Source organism: Perissodus microlepis, chromosome 17 (genome assembly GCF_051167445.1).
Source record: "Perissodus microlepis isolate ML-2025 ecotype Zambia chromosome 17, ASM5116744v1, whole genome shotgun sequence".
Taxonomy (NCBI): Eukaryota; Metazoa; Chordata; class Actinopteri; order Cichliformes; family Cichlidae; genus Perissodus; species Perissodus microlepis.
Window position 1 is genome coordinate 29982856 of NC_140477.1, and position 21804 is coordinate 30004659.

Genomic DNA, 21804 nt, shown 5'->3' on the forward strand with positions numbered 1-21804 from the left:
ACTGCACCGTCTACACACATCAAAATGACAAAAGCACAGGCTAGTGAACATTAAATCATTTTATTCTACTGTAGACATTTTAAGCATCCAGTACACTTGTTAAAGAAGCAAATGTTGGTCAAAAGAACAAGTCTTTAACAGGGAACACACTGGACCGTGTCGGAACATCACTATACAGAAGAATACACCTTAGTTTTGTAGACAACAGCTTCACAGAAGAGAAGAAGCAACCATGTTTGTAACAACATGTTAGGTACCGAGATGAACATACCTGTTTTACACAGGTAAAACAAGGGATTTTTATTTTACAAAACAAAACAACCGGTCACCATAAATCATACACATAACAGTCATATGTAGTGAAAGACTTTTAGAAACAAAAATCTTAACAAAAATATGGCACGATATCAGCAATGAAAGATTCAAAAACAGCCGTGTTCGTTACATGTGATCAACATCAAACCAAAATAACACTGATTTACATTTATATCATATACACTGATGCTTATGCAGACATCTTCTCTTTGAACAAATGAAATTAAGTCCTACGTAGTAAATGGCAAGCAACATCCCTCCTTCAGCGTGGAAATGGATTAGAAGATGGTACAGCTCAAATGAGGAGAAAACATTACAATGTGTCAGGCTCTGCAAAGCTTGTCACGGCTAAAAACAACACCATAGTCATGCAGAGCACGGGAACGTAAAGACAGAACACTGACGTATAGTTAAAACACCATACACTGATGACACTTTGTGCAGATATTGATACAAGATGTATAAGAGTTAATCTAGAAGAGGCATTGATCCTACTTCTACTATGGCTTACGACAGGAGACAGAAGATTAGATGCTGTACAGTCTGTTGTCGCTGATTATGTGTCTAATGCTTTCAATGTGCATAGACCTACAGGCTCCCAGGTAATAACGGTTGTTGTGTACTTTGGCTAACTTGTTCAACTAAACTGTGCACTCACTCTCCTAAGAGGCTAGAGATGGAAAGTCTACATGCATGGCACTAACGATTTTAAAACTGGTGCATCTGAGTGCTCAAGACTGCCTGCTGATATGAAGCTAGCAGATATACACGTTACACCTAATTACTGTAATACTCTGGGTCTTTTCTTTGAAGTACAGGTGCTATTGAGGATTTCCTTCATGGCAGTGAATTACTTAACTAATCCTTTTCTGTCCTATATTTTAAAACTAAAGAAAAAAACCATAGTGTACAACAGCTGCACCAGTCAAACAGTTAATGTGTCACAGGATCTTTCTTGTGCAAGCATCCTGATCCACAAGACAGTTCATAGTGATATAGCTACAAATAGATATACATCTGCAACAGTGAATATTTTAATATATATATACCCTTCCATGTCAGTATTCATCAGAGGCTACTGTTATTTTATGCATTCACTGCCATGTAAATGCAAAGAGCAGTAACAAGATAAAAGAGGGCAGTCTGGGACTACATACTTCTGCCACACTGTTATGATTAATACACCTGGATCCAGAAAAACAGATACGTTTGATATTTTATTGACGATATTGAAGATATGACTCTTTTTATTTTTGTGTGGAGACACTTAACAAAAACAACTATATGAAATTTAGTTTGCGATTGTTGCTTGTAGCCAGTTACCATTGGGAGTTCTCCACCCTAAGAACTATTTAGTCTTATTTTGTTATACAGAGGAAGAAACTAGAGAATGAGGTTGCCAATTAGGGAAATGATCAGATTTTAATGTAGTTTTAGCTTCACTTCAGGGGTTTTCTTGATGCTCTTTTGCTTCTATTTAGCTGCAGTATTGATGATGCTGTGATTTTTGGTTTAGTTTCCATCTCCTAATTGTAACATGGTTAAAGCTGTTAAAAAGCACAGTCTTAATTCTCTACAGTGTTTATATAGCAAAACAAATATTAAATAGCCAAGTCACCATTGACTAAATATTTTTGACAGCTCTGCATTTAGACAACGGGGGCCTCTGTGATTACATTTGGGGAAATTGTCCTCTTTTCTCTGTGTGGGTACCAATGTGGCATTCCTCACAAGAGATTATGTGTCCCTTCACTGAGATAACAGCGTTACTGTTACTGCTAATAAAAGTGGCCGGTGTACCAGCACAACAAAGGAATAACCACATACACTCACACACATTCACACATCAAATAGCTCAATTTTTCATAGTAAAATATTCTCACCGGAGTGCCAACGACTACTTTTTGAGTAGCTTATCAGCAGAGATTCAATCCTATTTGATAAAGGAAGTCCAAAACAAACACCAAAGGAATGTCCTGATAGGATGTGATGTGTTTTCAGTCCGTTCTGATCTTCCCATCCTTGTGCCGTCTGGAGAGGAAAGGTAGATTTTTCACTTCATAAAAGTTTCAGTTGGTTTTACTTTGGATGTTTGGAGTTTGGATAGCAGGGAGCCAGAATTTACATGTACAAGTGTTTTAGAACAATCTGGTCACCGTGTTTCCCCCTTTCATTGATTCTTTAAGATAAAACCTGTCCACTTCTTTCTCCTAATGATATCTTAACCGATATAAACACAGGAAGGGCACTGGTGTAATGTCGACGGATCACTGAGTGATCAGCTTAGACACATGCTGATCGAGTAGGAATGAAGGTTGAAATGGAAACGGTCTCATTTCCAGTTGTTTCAGGTGTAATCAGAGATGCTGCACGTCTAACGCTTAATCACCACCTGCTCGTACGCTCCACCACCAACCCTAAGAGGACATGAGGAGGCAGAATTGGCAATCACACACTTGTTTAAATCTTCATTAGTTATCACAAAAGGTACCAAACTGAAATCGTGTTATATAAAACCAAGATGGGGTGGGAGGTACAAAATATCATCTGAGCTCCAAGGCTGGTCTGGTAAACAGTTGTTAGAAGTTTTGTTACATTGAGTTTAATTGAAAACAAAAAAGTCCCCCTCTATCTCTCAGGTTGTGCTTCATTGCAAAGTCTATGGTCATCAGAACTTGCCTTTGCTCTGCACCAAACCTGTAAACTTTAGGAAGAACCACTATCAGCTTTTTGTCTGTATTAACATTGAGACAACTGTGCTGTTGTGAAGTCACTACACTGCATTCCAAATTATTATGCAAATGATATTTGTCGTTTTCCTTTATAGTCGATTTAATGACAGTCAGTGTACTTTTCAAGTCATCAACCGTCAGAGCACAATTCAGATTTTATTGAACAAACCTCCCAATGACAGCTGTGGTTTTGCAAATTTAAAACAAACAAACAAACAAAAAACCCCTCAAAATGCACTGATCCAAATTATTATGCACAACAGTTTCAAAACATTTTATTGGTTGTAAAGAACTGAAAATTGATAAATTTGCAGCATGAGAAGGTCATATTTACTGAAACCATAACAGGCCAAACTCCATGTTAACTCAGGACCCCTTCTTTGATATCAGTTTCACATTCTTGCATCCATTGAACTTCCAAGTTTTTGGAGAGTTTCTGCCTGAATTTCTTTGTAAGATGTCAGAATAACCTTCCACAGCTGCTGTTTTGATGTGAACTGCCTCGTCACCCTCAGATCTTTTGCCTGAGGATGTTCCAAAGGTTCTCTACAGGGTTGATGTCAGGGGAGGATGCGGGCCACACCATGTGTTTCTCTTCTTTTATTCCCATAGCTGGCAATGCCAGAGAGTGGGACTGCACCCCTCAGTAAGACTGCTTGAAAATTACTCTTGATGTATTTCTGGGCCTACTGTAACCATTCCTGCTTGTGAGTATTGGTTAGGTGGTGGCCAAAATGGTAGGTTTATGCACAACTGCAAGCCTCTGGAGGCTTGAGCTTGAGGTTTTCGGGACTACCAGCAGCTTCAATTACCTGCTTGCTGCTTTGTAATGGCATTTTAGCAGCTGTTCTGTGAATCTGATGAATTTGTCTGGCAGAAACCTTCATCTCTATGCCTTAGTCTGCACGAACCCATCTGTGCTCTGACTCAGCCACAGGTTTCTTCACAGTACAATGATCACGCTTAAGTTTTCATATTATATCTAATGTTTTCAGACCTTGTGTAAGGTATTGCACCAACACATTTCTGCAGCAGAGATCCTTTTACTTTCCCATATTGCTTGAAACCTGTGGCATGCTCAATGATGTGGAACATCTTAAGTAGTTTTCATTTTATTGGGCTCACCTGGCAAACTAATTATGACAGCTGTCTGAGATTGATATCAGTGATCCAAAGAGCCCAGAGACACAATACCATCCATGAGTTTAACTGAAAACAAAAGATTGAATGTTTACGACACTAAAATCTTATTTGCATAATAATTTGGAAGGCGGTGTACACTCATCTCTCTGGAATCATACCCTCAGAAATCCCTACACTAGTTTGCTTGCTTTCTTCAGGTAATTGTGATGCTCACCTGGTGGGAAGGTGATGACTTCCAAGCGCTGTACTTCCCCCGGGTCCAACAAACAGACGCAGGCCTTCCTCTGAAACGGTGTTCATAACATTTGGTCAGTACACGGAGAACCCACATCCTCCTGTATAATTCTTGTCATGACGAGCAGCCAGTTGCTAGGCAACCTAAAAATAATCATCTATTGACAGCAGCTTTCCATTTGTAGCTTTGAGCTGGATGAGACCTTGGAAGGGAAAACAATGCCTCACTCCTTAAAGTACACACACACACACACACACACACACTGACTCATGGGAAATGAATATGCAAATGTGCCGTGCATTAAACACATGCAGTAGTAACCTAGAATTGGGATGAATCCCATTGTTTTGTTTTGTATTGATTCATCTATTTTAGTTATTCATTAAGCTGAAATCTCTGTAGATCCATCAGATACTACCTGCTTCTGCCTGTGAAGATTTTCTTCATTTATATACTTCACAGAGATGCAAGTTTTGAAACTGACAATTTATTCTTTATCTAAGAGACCAGTTTAAAAGGAAAGGTCCCATAGCTCATGTTTATGTCATTTTAGTGTAAGGATAAGAAAAGAAAAACAACAACTGCAAACAAAAAACAAAAAAGTGGACATGTCATACCCTCAGCACTTGAGTCCAGTAGGCCGGGTGTAAAGTCCTGACTCTGGAGAATCTTTTCCACAACATCGTCAGCATCCACCCGAGTGTCGTCCATTCTCTTCAGCTGAGACTCCATGGAGTCCTGTTTCACTGGGTGTCTGAAGGGAGAATACACAAGAGTGTCTGGAGTGTTTGAGGACAGCTGCTTTTACTGCAGAGTCAAACTGAAGCTTTGCTTCCTGTACTTCACATTTCATTTTGTGCTAATGAAGTGGAGTGATCAACCTGCTTACTTCTGCTTACCCAGTCAAAACTATACAGTGTTTCAACTACTGTTTCAATCACTTACATTACGTCCATTGTAATTAATTCAGTTTCCAACACTAGTGGCGTGTGTTTTAATCACCATAAATGTAAAGTGAAGTACATTTTTTATACATTATAATAAAAGTTTTTAAAATATTACCTGTAAATACAGTGACGAGGCAAATTATTTAGAAGTCAACTGATCTAAAAGGTCATGACTGTGTCTGAACGTATAGTAAAGAGCACTAGAACTGCTGCTGCTAGTGCAGTGTGCCTTCTGACTACCCCTCTCTGCTCATCTGTTAATGTAACTTGCTGGCAATGTGGTTAATACTGAAAACATCTGTGATCAACTAGGTGAACACTGCTTATTAAGATTATTATCAAGGTTAGCATGGTAGTCACGTATGCATTGTAATTTTGTGGACATCTTATCTGTATTGACTGTTTTCTGGCAAAAGGTTTGAGTTTTTAATCACTCGATTCGTAAGTGTAGGAAGCTCAATCATTTCCTGCTTCCTGAGTTTGATAAATTTACTTACAGCTGCATGTCAGAAAAGTAAATATGTGGTTAGGTTAGCAACAACGTAACAGGAAAAAGCTATCCTGTCACCACATGCACTTGGAGCACCCTTTGTTAACAACAATTCACACATTAATTATCATTCATTTCATCCTTGCAAAAAAAAAAAAGACTAAACGTGCCATTTTGCAGAGGACAGAAGCATGACAATACTTCCTGTCTTTTTCTTGTCACAGTGAGGTATCTTAGCAACAGGGCAGAATGGTAGTTTATTTAGAGGTGCAGATATGATATTCTCCTTATCAAGTCTCTGCAAGAAAACTGATAAGTAAATTCCCATAAATGCATCCTAAGCTGCATGTAAAACTAGCCCCCAGGAATACTCCTCTGCTCGTGGTTGGACATTTTTAGATCCCATAAACACACTGAGAGTCTTTCAAAGAATAAAAGCTCACATAATGAAACCACAAATACACTTCCTCCAAAGCTCTTCTACTCTGACAGCTGCTTCCTGAAACGTGACACTGGTCTCAGGGGTATTAAGTATAACTCCTACCATAAAAGCCTACCACGTTTGGCATGCTAACTGGATTCTCTCATCAAATATGACAAAGAAACATTTGTGTATACTTTTAGTACACACTGCATAAATAAATCATTTCAGTCTGCAGCTTTAACCGGTTTACCTGTTGAGCCGTTCACAGGAGGATGCACTCCGCACTGGTGTGCCCGGAGCATTGCCGGAAGCTGCTGAGGAGGTTGGGTGCTCAGGCAAAGCTGGACAGGTTCTGGATTCTCTGTCTTCACTGGGCTCCGGGATGCTACCAATACCTGTTGAAGCGCTGCCTACTGAATGATTTCTCCGGTGGCTGAACTCTGATATGCTGGAGGAGCGGGAGTGACCGGTGCTATAGCCTGAGAGACATGGGCAGTGACTGTATTAACATACAGCACCAGTAATTTACTTGATAAGCTCAGAGATTGTAACAGGTACAATTTTCTGTTTACAATTCCCCTTAAATGCATCATATGGATACAAATCCTGCACCAGTGTTTTGTAGCACTGCAAAGACCTGCTGCAGATATATATTCCTAATATAGCACATGGGTTAAATCTGCATTGCAACATTAATAAACATCAATTGATACGTACCCACACAAGTCCAATATTTTCATTACTAACTGGAGACAAATGACTTATTTAAGCTCATAAATGAATCAATCCATATCAAGTGCATACAGAGTTTTTGTTCTTTTTAATGCACTGTGCAGCAGATTTGTAACTTGCTCTGTACTAAATGATTTAGCCGTTCACGTGACACCCACACTCATGCTGTTCATGTCTGCGGGAAGCCAGCTAAAGCAAGAAGAGATCTCGGGCATCAGGTCACTTCCCACACACTAATGAGAGGTTTGAATAAATCTATCAACCATTTCACATGGAAGGAAATACATTTTTAAATTCTATATGAGCGGGTCATTAGAGCTGAGCTCAGTGCATCTCTTCACTTCCTCTGATCTTTTATTACTGTTATCCGATCTGCCTGCAATGGAAACTCGAGCCCTGGCTCTGAACTGCGCTTCTGGAGTGTCACTGAAATATGATTTTATTCTTTCCCTCCTCCTCAATCCAAAGGCCTTGTTTTCTCATTTTGACCTTACACTCCTATTATTTAGTACAATTGATTGCAGGCGAACAAAAAAAATTAGCATTATGTTTTATTTCTACTACTCGCTGCTAGCTTGGATGCATACATAGACTATCTCTAAAGCAAAATATGAACAACAGTAGATGATAACTACAAAAACAAAAAAACGGTTTACATTTTATACCCTTACCTGAGAGTTTTGACTGTTGGCTGGCGTAGCTGGAAGTTCGGGAGTGGCAGCAGCCACCAGGGTCATCTGACACAACAGGGCACTTCCCTTCCCGATTCTCTGCTGGATTAAAAAAAGGACAGACCCAGATGTTGGATGTGGATTTGAGTAAAAAACATGCACGTACAGCTTCTATGAAGCATCCTGTAAAAAAAATAATAAAATAAAGAAACTGCCTTCAGATAAGCCCATGCTGTGGACTCGTTTAACATAATCACTAACATTTATGTATAGTATTCAAAGTGAAAGTAGGTAGTGGAAGCTGGAAAGATATTCATGCGTAGAGTGAAATAATTCACTATCTCTGAGTTAATGAGCCAGTGGCCACAGTTGGCATGTGCAGGGACAGAGTCACTTCTGCTCAGACGAAAACAAACATATTTCCATCTGAAAAGAGCTCAAGTTAGTTCTGCGACCAAAAAGATGGTCTGCAATGCATAAAATCTCTGTGAAAATATATCATCAGAAGGGCAAAGCTGGATGCTAGTTGACAGCTTGGATAACAATTCTTTGAATTTAAGCCTTTAAAGAAAAAAAAAAAAAAAGAAAAACACGTGCCACAGTTTTAATGTCAAATGGGCAAAAAGTGGGATCTGCCAAAAAGCAATAACATTTCAGAGTTCAAATGTCTGTGGGAAGGTCTCAGCAGCCTCAGCAACACAGCAGAAAATAGACTACATAGAGGGGGATAACAACCAGAGACACATAAGGGGAGGTGGTCACAATGACCTCACGGCTAGTTTTTATATTCTTTCTTCTTCTTCTTTTCTTTTAACTCCAGGCATTCCTCTAATTTAGAGAAAGAATTCCCTTCTGCACTGCACAAATCCACAGTGATCACAGCCAGAAACAGCAGCTTGTCCAAAACATACAGACTTCTTACACCTCTCCTAAATTCTTTTAAATGACACAACAACAGGTTTGTGTAGATTATCTCTGCTGGACAAACATCCACCAACAAAACATGATCAAAGACTCTCATACAGGACTTGAACTGGCGCATCTTGCACATATACGAAACATGGGCATGCACCGCTAAGGCATGTTGGGAATGACACCAAGTGCATTGCACATGCAAACACACAACCCGTACCAGAAAGACTAGCACAAAAGTCCTATTTTTAAGCACGTAAAAGCCCCCTGGGTTAGAGCAGATTGTGGTTCATCTAAAAGAAAGCTAGTTTAAATTATACATGAAAGAGCTCTGCTACTCTCTGAAGCTTCCAGGAAGAACAAGCATTAAACACAGCAATGCGTTCACACATGAACACACATACTGAATAAGAGTGAAGAAGGCGCTGAAAGGGAAATCTTCAAGAGAAATGGTTTTTGTAGTAGGGGATGGGAGCAAAGTACAGTAGGAGTTATGGCGTCTACAATACAGGAAAAATCAGACAGGACAGTCTGCAGTTTGACAAATGAATATCAGCAGCGACGCGTGACACTAATGACAGCTAAAAACATTACTGTTAAGATTATGATGACCTACTCATGAACACTTTGTTTTTATTATCTTTTAGCTTTGTCAGCTACACAGAACAGTACAGCGTGGGCTACAGATTGCCCCTAACTGAAATAAATTTTAGCTTCTGCCTTTATCTTACAAGCTACAATGCTGGGAAGCTCCTGGAAGCTCTCCACGATCTTCCTGTATAAATCTAAACCAGATTAGCAGGAACTTGACACATCAATTACAGCCCCCTCCAAAAGGCCCGGTCACATTCACCATCTACAAGGGATGAAAACTCATCACAGATGAAGGTCTCTTTTAAAAAAAGTGTGTGCCTGCTCTGCCAGGTCTCCCCTGAGAAAAAGACTTTAATCTCAAGAGACTTCCTCATTAAATAAAAGGTTATATTTTAAATAGATAAATAAAAAGACTAAAAATAGGACAGCAACCTTCTTGTGACTAGAATCCACCATTGCCTTGTGACTGCACTGGATTCTTTTACTTTTTGACAACTGATTGCAAGCGGTCAGGGCATCCATTTTCGACTACGTCATTTGGTGGGAGCCGACTTGTCTCCAACAACTACAGTTTGACTCGAACTGACTGCAATCATGCTCAGACAGCCTGTCAAATGTTTGCAAATAATCATAGTCTCATTTATAAATGCAGACAGATTTCCAACACGTTGCAATCAATCCGAGTCTGTCTGCACTGATCAGAGCAGCTCGTCTGTACCGTCAACTGGTTGTTTTCTATAAAACAAATGTGATTCTGCAGGCTAATTGCTGTCCTGCAGCAAAGTCAGCAGTTGCGAAGGAATTTCTGTTTTAGACCTATGAGGTTCTGGCTGGACTGTGTATGTAGACAGCAACAGATTTGTAATATGACACGATATTATCACAGTTATTTGCTATATTATCACAAACGGGTTCCACATAATTGACAACTTGACCCGATTCTATTGCAAACTTATAGCAGACTGATTGCAGACTGATGTACCAAAGTTGCTTTGAAGAGAAAAAAAACAACAACAACTGGCAAGTGACCCAACCCTCATCTTCAAAGCAGCTATTCTAAAGGCAACACAATTGCAAGTATATTGCAGACAGTCACAATCATTTTGCTTGTGTTACTGTTTTCGTTGGTGTGACAGCAGCATTAAAAGACAAAGAGTGAATTAAGTTATCAAACACTTCACTAGATCACAGGTAACTCACAGGTCAAAGCTAGTAAAGGTTTGTGTGTTACTTTTGTTACAGGTGTCATTCTATGGTGGTTTATAAAAGAAAGCTGGGTCTGCAGGTTGTTCTGCTCTGTGGTAACACAGATGGGCTCTCTACAGTAACTGCGTTTTACATTTTCATTTCCAAATTTTATTAGATCAAACAGAGCTGCTCTGTCTCTACTCCTGACCTGGTTTTATCATTTGCATAGCTTCCTGTTTTCTCAACTATAAAGCAGCGACTCATTCAGAACATGAATTTGTCACCTATTCATTCCTTCATAATCATGTTTCCTGTCTGGGTTCAGCTCGAGAGACGACACTAAATGACTGAAAAACATTAATATATTAATTTGACACAATTTCCCAGGAATACATCTAAATGAAGAAAAATTATTTATCCTGGAAGTGATTCAATAGCTTTAGAAACGTTTGCTTCTGCTGGCATGGAGACTATTATTTGTAGCGCACTGTATTACGTTTTGATCAGTTTGAACCCAGAATGGGTGAAAATCAAATAAAAGGAGCCTTTAATGGTGGTACATCAAGCCAAACAGATAAATCTGCTGAAGAAAATAAATTCTGAGCAGTGGAGGAAAACCTTTACTGAATAAAACTTTCATCACTTTGCTTTAAAACACTTTCATTTGTCCATCTCGAATACTCTTCTTTTATTTGTATTAGTTGTTTACTTTAGTTGATTAAATATTACATTTATTTATTCATACATTCATTCTTAGTTTTGTTTTTGCTGAGAAAACCAGGTTGTCAATGCTCATTTTTGTCAGTCTGTTGATAACAACTTTTCCTCCTCCTCCTCCTCCAGATCAATGCTAATCTCACGAGTGATCGTTCACGACTCCAACTGATGGAAATCGGTTGGACTAACTGAAAACTTAAATCCCTGCTGACACAGCAGACAGGAGTGGCTGCACGATCTTAGATAATAATAACAACTGAAACATAGAAGTGGAGCTAAACTCTGAAAGAAGAAATTCTCAGCTTGTGATGAAGTGCGATCTGTCAGGTGCCGGCAAATGTTTGGCAAAGCCAATGAGAAGATGAAGCAGAGAAGAGGAGTGTAATGTGGCGTGATTGGCCTCACCGGAACAGCCTTTCTGTGAATCCCCTCCCTTCCTCTCTTCCAGGAGGCTCTCTGTATCACCCTGGATCGCGATCATTGTTGCTGTGCAGGGAGGCCTGATGACAGAGGCAAAACAACTGGCCTTTATTTTCTACTCCTATACTTAAATGCATCAACTAAACCCTAAGCAAAGACAAAAAGACAAAACTGCTAAAGGATTAGAAAATACAATATAACACATTAAGTACAAGCTATTACTCAATGCTTTAAATAATGACAGCTTAAGCTCACAGTCACTTCAGAGTAGCAAAATCCTGTATCCAGAGAAACCTTTAAGTCTCAATGTTTAAACCTGTAAGTAGTACGCACACAGCTAGAGCTCTTGGAACAGCAAGCGGCAAATTACAGCAACAGTTCTGTGGTAATAATTTAGCCATATGACACTGAATAACTGAGGAAATAATAAAGACAGAGCACAAGCAACAGCGCTGGTGCATCAAATGTAGCCGTTTTGAGAGAACAAAGAGGTTTTAAGTTACGGTGCAGGAAAGGTCATTGGGTTGGTTTTGTTGTCCTAGCTGTATTATCCACAAATCCAGATAAGCACAGCTCACAAAAGAGCATGATTAGTGTTTTAGTCCGAAAACGATTGGATTTAAATGACTTTCCAGTTTAAACATTTTTCAGTCAACAATCTCTGCTCACAGACTCTGCAGAGACGTACAAAAAATTGCCTTAACTCACGTTTTAAAACAGGGATCCCCCGACATGAGCTGTGTACTGATGATAACCTATGGAGAGAAAGAAAAAAAAGTTAGCTTAGGTTTTACTTCCATTCAACTTGGCCAACTTCAGAAAAGTTGCCCACTTTTGCTTTGGAGTCAGCAAAAATGTGCTCACTGATTGAGGGGTCATAAAAAACAGCAAATAACGACTGTGGGCCTGCACGAATCTGCACGATCCTTTTTATTTCCCACAGGTGACACCTCTCATCTATGGCCATGGATTATTTCTGGCTCCACTGAACGACTCATCTTTACTAGCAACATTTATGCAAAAACCTTTCCAGTGTGATTCTCTGAGTTGAGGAAAAACACCGCACTTGTGTCACTGAAGTCACATCAGACTGCTGCGGGTGCGACTGTGTTACCTTGAGTATGGAGTTATCCTGACGAGTATTTTTGGTATCGTAGCCTTCCAGCAGACATCTGCGGGTTGTATTCCCTGAGCCGGCAAACTCTGCTAAATTCAGATCTGCAAAACCAAGCTGAAGGAGAAAGAAAGAATGACACAGGGTAACCTTTGTGTTTTGTTATTTGCCCCTGAGGAGACGGATCTTTTTCCCAGTCAGCAATATGACAAACTCCGGATGGAAAATGACATCAAGAAGGACAGGAGACAAACTTGAATAAAACAATATCAGCAAATGTTACAGTTCACTTTTTCTTCAAATGATAAGCTAGGAAAGGGATACCTACTTGAGTATGTATAATAATAGGGTTTAGTTTGCTCATTAAATAATTACTTTCAACTAAATAGAAAAGGCATAACATAATGAGCCAACCTGCAGGCAGTGAAGGCCATCTGTTTGCTACATGCTCACAAGGCTAGCTACTTCAATATGGCTGATTACTGTAAAATCTGGGTGACCTGGAGGTTCAGCTCAGAGGACAGGGGTAGTGCATTGTAAGCCTGTAATGAGTTACCTTTGCGTATGCCTTTCCACCCTTCAGCTCCTGCATAAGACAAGCAAAAACAAAAACATAACATTAATAAAATGACTTGATACTGTTAAAAAAAGGTTCCATAAGTTATCTCCAGCTGTCATGCTAATGTTTTATATTGAACTGATCCTTGAAGTTTTTTTGGGGGGGAAACACTAAATTAAAAACATCAGTTTATTCTCTACATTCCTGATACTGTAATTTAAAAAAGGTATAATAATTAAAAGCTAAAGTAAAAGGCTGAGGGGATAAAGGTAAGGTAAGGTAAAACTGTACAGTTGTTAAACACAATGTTCTTATCACCAGAAAACTTTCAAAGTTGCATCCAAAAAGCTGTGATGGGAAATTTTCAACAACATGAAAAGAAAAAAAATTACATTGGTAAAAAGGAAGCACCCATGTAGGAAACATAGGGATTATCTGACTACTTAACATTATGAGTCTCCTAAAACAAAGGGAGAAACACATCAGAAATAGCTTTCAGATTCAGTTTAATTGGATTTTAGTTTATATTGCATGAGATCATATGTCACCTCAGGGAACGTCACATGGTAAACTCAAAATATTACAAATATAGAAACTAAGCCAACAATTCCTCTTTGTGCAATAGTGAGCATGAAAACATGCATGCTCACAGCCAGAGACTGTGCAAGAGAGAAAACATGGAACTCAGTGTATCCTGAATAGAAATCTATTGGAGATGGTTATCTAGGAGATTGTGATTGTCCTGCAAGAAAACAGCCATTCACCAGCTGAATTGGGGAAAACACTTTTTTTGTGTTTTATTCTTTATTTGTCAGGGACAATGCACAAAAATACTGATCTCATAAGAAAAAAAATTGGATTTTGACCAGATTTAGATACTAGCTGATTTCTATCTGCAGTCTTTGGGCAGGTATACATAATAATAAACAAACTAGAGTAGAGATCACTGACAGTGTACACTGTGTGATAGGGGGTATATGTACATGTACTAGTTACTCTAGTAAAGCTAAAGTAAATTATTTTCCTTAGCGTACTGTGTCCGTTACAGGAGTTTGCACAACTTTTGTGTAGTACTCTGAGCCAAAGAGCCAGAGACATTGGGTTGTTAATGAAGCTGTAGTGCCTTGTAACGTTGCACAAACTTAGTGTAGACAGTGTAACTTGTGTGGGGCCAGAAAAATAGCTTATTTTGAGGAAAAGCCAAAAAACCCCAAACTAAACTCCTGAAGCAGCTTTTTTCAGACATAACAGGTGATTTATACATCCAGTTTTTATGTCCTGATTTCCACTATGACTCAAGTAATGGTTAAGTCTCTGTTCATTATCACAACGTCAGGAGGCATCAACTCAGGACAGGGAAACTTTGTCCAGAAGGACTGACCAGGCTTAGGGTGGGCAGCTATCTACCGTGACCGGTTGGGGTGAGATGAGAGTGGTGGGAAAAAGGCTAAATCATAATACTTTACCTTTCTGACAGACACACGACACACACAGGGGTCCAGAACACCTGTGCCTGCGTTGGCGCTCATCTTGCACGGGAAAGAGAACCGTTTCTTCCATCGGACACAGTTTGCCTGCACAGGTTCGCTGTATGGACACACAGACACCAGCTTTAAGCACCCAGTAAGGTCACATGTTTGTTTGATTCGTATGCTGGAGCCTGAAAAGCTAATTCACAACTTGGCCTCTAGATTTAAACGAGGCTGGCGCAAACACTGGCATGATTGATAAAATCATTTGAGTATTTTTTATTGTTTTAGACTCTACTTGCATTGTACGCTGTATACAGAAGGGATTTGGGAAATAAATATTTGCATTCTAAAGAGCAAACAAACCAACAAACATATCAGTTCTAATCTATTGTAATTATTTGATTTGCTACCAAAACAAACACACAAATGTATCGCGACATTTTAAGTGAAAGCCAGCCCAAATCATGTATACAGCCACGCAACCCGCCCTCAGAAACTTCATTTCATAAATTTCAATCTCTCTGTTACGTAACAAATGAAGTGACTTCAGCTGAAAGACTGCTGGATTAACATTTCCCGGATCTCTTCCCTGCTTAAGGGCATCCATTCAAGCTGCCAATACGAGCCCATGTGCTCATTCTCAGCACCTAATAAGCAAGCTATTTAATTGCAGCCTTAATTTCTCCTATTGATTCATTTAACTGACAAATCCAGGGGCTTTGGTAGCAGGTGTGGTGTTTACTGGCACGAAAGTAAAAAGAGAGCGGCAAATCCTCCACCGTCTAGAGATTAAAACGACTGTGAGGTGCAGCCTGCTGTCAGTGAAAGGATGAGACGAAGTGAAAGAGAAAGACTGAGCGTGGGCAGAATTACGATACCGCAGATGGCCTCACTTTCACTGGCATCTTCTCCTCTCCCACTCACCTAACCAGCTTCCATCTGGTAGCTTACACACCATTCATTTGGTTTGACTTCGGCTGGATTTCAACACACACAAAGACTTTTTAATACAGTATAAATAAAAATGATGTAACAAGCCTGAAATCGGAAAGGAGCGTTACGACTACAACAATTAGCAGGGTGTGCAGCTCCTTTTTAAGATGGGCAAAACCGAATGAACATACAGGGCTGCGTTTTGCCCTGTATCCCTGCATTACTATAAATAAAAAGCAGCAGATGCGTGACTAATGTTTCACAAACGCTGACTCCATCCTGAGGTTGATAAATCTCAGACAGCGAACTCCCCGAGTCGAGAGGGAACTCCCAGCCAGCTGGACACACCGTGTGCTTCGGGAATTCTGACTCGAGTTTATGCGCTGTGGTTCACTGCACTTCTCAGCGCATCAAAATCCTATTAGCGTGCGTTATGACTAAGTCTGGTTTTAAGCACAAGCAGAGGTCATCTCTGTCATCCCTCTACACGGCTCGGGTCTCTTGTTAAACGACACATGCTCTTTAAAAAGGCGACTGCAGGCAGACTTCATACGGGAATGCTTCCACAAATACAAATCTTTTCAACTGTTTGGAGGCAAAGCTTTCAGACCTCGATTAGATCACTCTGGATGTTTTCACTGTCATGTTTTCAAAGATGCATCTTTATAGAAATAGAACAAACTGTTTTTTCCAGAAATGGCCGAGCAGATCAGATGAAAAGCTACACCAAAGGAAAACTTCCCTTCCACTTCCAGTTTGGAAGATTAAAAGAGTCTGAGAGGAAATTTAGTTTTTGGGGCAGTCTAACATAAACCAAACTGATGTTAAAAAAAGAAAGAAAGAAAGAAAAATCCTATTAAATCAGCAATGGGTCGAGTATAAAACACTGTCGAGCCAATTAGGGATTAATTAGGGACAGAACTTTGTTGTTTGGCTTCATCTTTATTTTCCTTCTTTTCTTAAAGTGGTTACTTACACGTGGAAAAGACCGCAGATTTCATAAAAATAATAAAAGGATGACATTGATATGACATCTGAAAACATCCTAATTCACACTGTCAAGCACAGACTGGACCTTTTTAGCTAACAGAAGCCTGTTATATAATCAGAGTGAAGCCCATGTAATCCCTAAAGCCTACAAAAACTACAAAACAATGTGTGCTGCTGCTTTTATCCAGTGTTAAAGACCCGTCTAATTTATGAGTGAAAGGCATTAATGGACATGTCTGTAGGAACAGCTTTAAGTTGACACAGTTAACATACTTAAGGGGACAACTCTGCAAAAGGTCACTTCTTGTCATGGCCAAAAGCTGGTACTTCATGATGCGGTTCCTTATAACAACTATAATGTGTATGTGGTCAAATATTTTGACACTTTTGGTTTGCAGAGTTTACCAGTTTATATATGTCACACCATGTGTGCTGCCACCTTATAAGCTAAAAGTCGAGTAACTCCTCATTTACATTCTTTCTTCTGTTTGAAATGTGGCAACCTGCATTTATTTTAGACAAGCGGAGCTGTCACAGGGTGCTGTTTGAGTATGAAACATTTCTCTCAGAGATGTGCATGTTTAGGTTTATTCAAGTCTGAGATTTAAGCAACCCCTTTTAAGCTGTCCAAGCAGCTTTTTCTCAGCCTCTGTTATTTGTTAGTTTTAAATGACTTTTTTGGCTTGCAAATCGTTTCGTTTCCACACAAACCACTACAACTGGCTGAGGTAAGCTGCAAAGCTCATGTGTCACAAGACCACCTATTAGCCAATAAGAAAAAGACACAAACCATGTGCAGCTGGGTTGTCATTTCCTGGATGTTAATTGTAGATGTACAAACAGAGATACTGCACATGTCGATTCTGTTTATGGGAAAGCTGTATCAATGTGGCCAACACACGCTCAGGAGTAGGTGGGCCTTTTAATGTGCATACTTAGAACTCTGAATTTTCAATTGATTTTCCTGTGGTTTGGTTTTTAGAGTGATGCTGCAAATGAGTTTATGTTGCAGGAGCCTTAGATTTTTTTCATTAAAAAAATGAAAAATGTGCATCTTACGTTGAGTCCAATGCTACAATATAACGCTTAAAATTAATATTTCAATTCTGAAGCTCTGCTGTAAAATGCAGAAAGTAAAGGTATTACTCCATCGCTTGAACAACTTGTCCTGTCACTCTGAATTGACAAGAGAGCTGCAAATGAGTCATTTGGCTCAGAGTCTCTTCTCCTTAGCGCTGCTGTCCATCACTGTCTTAATGTTATGGGAAGCTTCACATATATCTGAGCAACACTGGGCAGCTCTGTGTGTTTTTATAACTAAAATCCAAGCACATACTTAAGTTAACTGGTACTGCTTACTGACAGCGAAATAACAAACAGCGACATAGCTAACTGTGAAATATAAATTTCAGGCTCTTATTGATACTTCTTTCCCTTTTAGGGTCACCAGAGCGGCTCATTGGCCTCCATCTAACCCCAACTCTAATCTTGTCCATTCTGGTCACTCCCATTGAAAATCTTAACATCTTCAACTTAGCCTTTTGTCTTTCTGTTAGTGTCACAGTGTCCAAACCATCCATCATAGCAGGTCTCACTACCATCTCTGTTTCACTCGTGTTACTATCCCTCTGTCACAAATTACCCTGACACTCTTCCTCACCCTGCCTGCACTCACTTCTTCACCTCTCTTGTGCAGTGTCTGTTGCTTTGGATGGTTGACCCCAGGTATTTAAACTAGAGATGGCACGATACCACTTTTTTATGTCCGATACCGATACCGATATCATAAATTTGGATATCTGCCGATACTGATATGAATCCGATATAGTGTATTTTTTAATCAATAAAACAGTTTTTTTTTTTTATATCTTGCTGCTTTTTGTATAAGTTCATACTCAAGTTAAAAAAAACAAACACTAAAGCTATTCTGTTATACCTGTATGCAAAAAATACACTGCACCCAAAATATTTCATAGTTCAGCAAAACTGATCAATCTAATAAACTTAAACCTGCTCCATCCTCCCTATTCTGGTATTTTAAAGAGTACTTAGCAGAAATATTAAGCAACCTAACTAATAGGGTTCTAAAACTCCCAGCAAAAAAAATAAAATAAAATAAAATAGGGAACCACCTCCCACCCTCCACCTCATGATGCTTAATTGACGTAATCAACTATAATTTGATGCAGTGTGAAAAAAAAATACACAGAAATCAGTTCTTTTTCAAGAATAATCAAATAGATTCAACACCTTTCTTCAACAAAATTGCAGACTGCACAGATGGTACCTTCCCAAAGGAAAAAGTACTATAGCTTACTAGGGTATATTAGACTTAATAGTTACTATATACAGTAATGGACTTCTATACATTTTACATCAGATTAAAACTTTGGGTGTAAGATTCGGATAATTATTTATTAAAGCTAGACATTTTAAATGAGAATAAGAAAGAAAAGTATGTCTTTGTGCCCCCTTCTCCCTGTTCATGCCCTATCGGCCCCCCTGGCTAAACTTTGCTAGATCCGCCCCTGCACAGTTACCAGCCGTCAGCTACGTAGAAAAGGATCCTGGTGTAGAAAGTAATATTAAATAAATTCTAACAACAGCTTATCAAGCTTAAACGTGCTGCTGTTGTTCAGCCGCTGGTTTCCTCTTTCTGGCGCGAAATGAGCAATAAAAGAAAAACAAGAGAGACGGACTCGCGACAGAAAAGCCGATCAGCTGATCATTAATCAGTTTCATGATTGAAGTAGCAGCAGAAGAGGGAGAGAGAGAGGCGGTCACTCCATATATCTGTTGTTAAGCTTAACGCGGGAATGCTTTACAAACATTCAGAGATGAACTTACACACTTGCTTTACTTCTCTCTGGGATAACTTCCTCGGAGATGAAATGCCGGATTGCTAGCGAGGCTACAAATACACACAGCCGCTCTATCACGTGACCCGCACTGCTGCGATGTGCTACGGTTATGAGCCGAGTTACGCCATGTCGCAAGTTTTGTGAGGTGCTTTTTTGATATTTAATGGATCGGATTACATTTTTTTTATTTTTCTCCGATATCCGATCCAGTAATTTACGTCAGTATCGGACCGATACCGATACGTAATATCGGATCGGTCCATCTCTAATTTAAACTCATCTACCTTCACCGTCCCTTCTCCTTGCATGTTCACAGCCATACCTGTCTCCACTCAGTAACACATGTATTCTCTCGTTTCTTTATAACTTTCATTGCTCTTCTCTCCAGTGCATACCTCCCCCTCTCCAGGTCTCTCGCTGCAGATCACAATGTCATCTACAAACATCATATTCCACAGAGACTCCTGCCTGACCACATCTGTCAGCCTGTCCATCACCACTGCACACAAGAGAAGACTCAGAGCTGATGTCTGATCTAATCCCACTTCCACCAGTCAGTCCTAACGCACACTTCACCACTGTCTCACTTTCCTATACCACCCTCACATACCTCTCTGGCACTCCTGACTTCCTCATGCAGTACCACAGTTCCTCTCTCGGCACACTATCAGATCCTGTCTCTAAACCCAAAAGGACACAGTGACCTTCTCTATACTTCTCCATGAACACTGAACAAACATATTGACAGCGCTCAGCATGAAGCCATAGTGCGGCTCACACTGTTTGCAGAAAAGCTGATTCCTACCATGCGACCTGTGCAATCATCTTGCAATCAAAAGTGGTCCTGAGTGCTCTGGACAACCATTTAGTTACCACAAGTTGCAAAAAATTCAATACAATCATCAAGCAGCCTTGCCAAGCTAAGTGTATCCAGTGTTGGATGGTTTTTCGGTTGAGTGGATATAATGTAAGTTTGCTCGGATAACATTACCTCATGATGGCGGTCCATAAGATGAGCCCTCTTGTTCAGAGTATTTCCAGAGATAATAAAATATCGAGATTTGATGCCCCTGTATCCATACATGTATGTATGTATGTATTGCAGGAAAGGCATTTAACAGTCTGAGTATACAAAAACTGAAATGTAATAGTGTATAAGCCAGTAATCGTCTGATTACTCAATCTGAGAGTTAATGAAAATAAAGCTAATCAGATGAGATGATTATCTTTGCTCGTCTCAATTTGATAACACTGATGTTAACTACATTGGCATGATCTTATAAAGTTTAGGAAGAAAACTTCACACTTAAAGTTTAAGTTGCTGGCCTGGTAGGTGAAGACTGGTCAGCTATACACACAACTATATACAAGAAGTGAAACAATTTTCTGACGCAATGGGGATATGACAATATACACAGTCCTTGCATTAGGACTCGGGTTCGTATGTTGATTAACGGAAGGTTGATTAAACACACTGAAACACATCCCACTACTTCAGTGAATACATCATGATAAAATATGGAACTGACACCATTGAGTCAGCACCGAAAAGCTTAAGGAGTAATATTCAGCTTTGTGACAGCTATGTGACGAGTGAGCTGCCCTCAGTACTTAATTCCACAACTAAGCGAGGAAGTGGGCCTAAAATTTAACCAGGGAATTCCAAATGGACACTTGTTTAAATGAACGTTACCACCAAACACCCAAAGCTACAAAAACTAAGCAACGCGATGCTGCAAACTAGCACCGACCAGAAGAAACTAATTAGCCCTACACCATTAACGTTACATTGGACGTTAACTATGTTCTTGTAGCCCATTAGCTTAGTTAGCTGTTAACATTTCCTAAAGGCATGAGTTAGTTCACCCTGCGGACTGAACAGCACGCCGTCAGTCAACGTTTGAGTGGCTGAATCAAAGCCAAGCACCCTCACCGAGAAGACTCCTCGGAGAAGCCGCCGTCCAGCAGCCTGACTTTACAGAAGAGGACACCGTTGACAAAGGGGACCGACGACAGCTCGTCCAGGTCAAAATCCACCTTGAACTTGAATTTCTTCTTTTTCATCATCATTAAATCCATACACCGCTTCAGTGCCTTTGAAAAGATGCTCCGGTGTCGCCCGTCGCTGACATTACTGCCCCATTGTTGTGAAGCACAGACAGAACCAGCTTGGTGTTTGTGGGAGGATGGTGAAGCTACTGGTGACAAAAGTCCGTCATCGGCTCAGAGTACTGGCAGAGCTCTATCCTATCTTGATCTTTCAAAATAAAAGCGCGCGTTTCATGTGCAGCATGGCTTGTCCTGAAAGAAGGAAGTGGCGTGAAAAAGTTCAAAGGTCTTCTTTGGATGTTGGCT

At 39.8% G+C, this 21804-nt stretch overlaps 1 protein-coding gene across 2 annotated transcripts; it reads right to left on the minus strand.

Moving 5' to 3' along the window:
• Positions 1-44: 44 nt before the first annotated feature.
• Positions 45-21668, minus strand: eeig2b (EEIG family member 2b). Of its 2 annotated transcripts, none has more exons than XM_084910048.1 (11): positions 21383-21668; positions 14660-14780; positions 13191-13220; positions 12635-12751; positions 12229-12275; positions 11506-11600; positions 7690-7788; positions 6537-6765; positions 5043-5179; positions 4405-4474; positions 45-2732 (listed from the first exon to the last, which is right to left on the minus strand). In XM_084910048.1, the coding sequence occupies exons 1-11, from the start codon at positions 21526-21528 to the stop codon at positions 2690-2692; spliced, it is 1134 nt and encodes a 377-aa protein (XP_084766174.1). In that variant the 5' UTR covers positions 21529-21668; the 3' UTR covers positions 45-2689. The 2 variants fall into 2 exon arrangements, with proteins under 2 accessions (XP_084766174.1, XP_084766173.1); XM_084910047.1 differs by having other exon boundaries at positions 7690-7791.
• Positions 21669-21804: the final 136 nt, after the last annotated feature.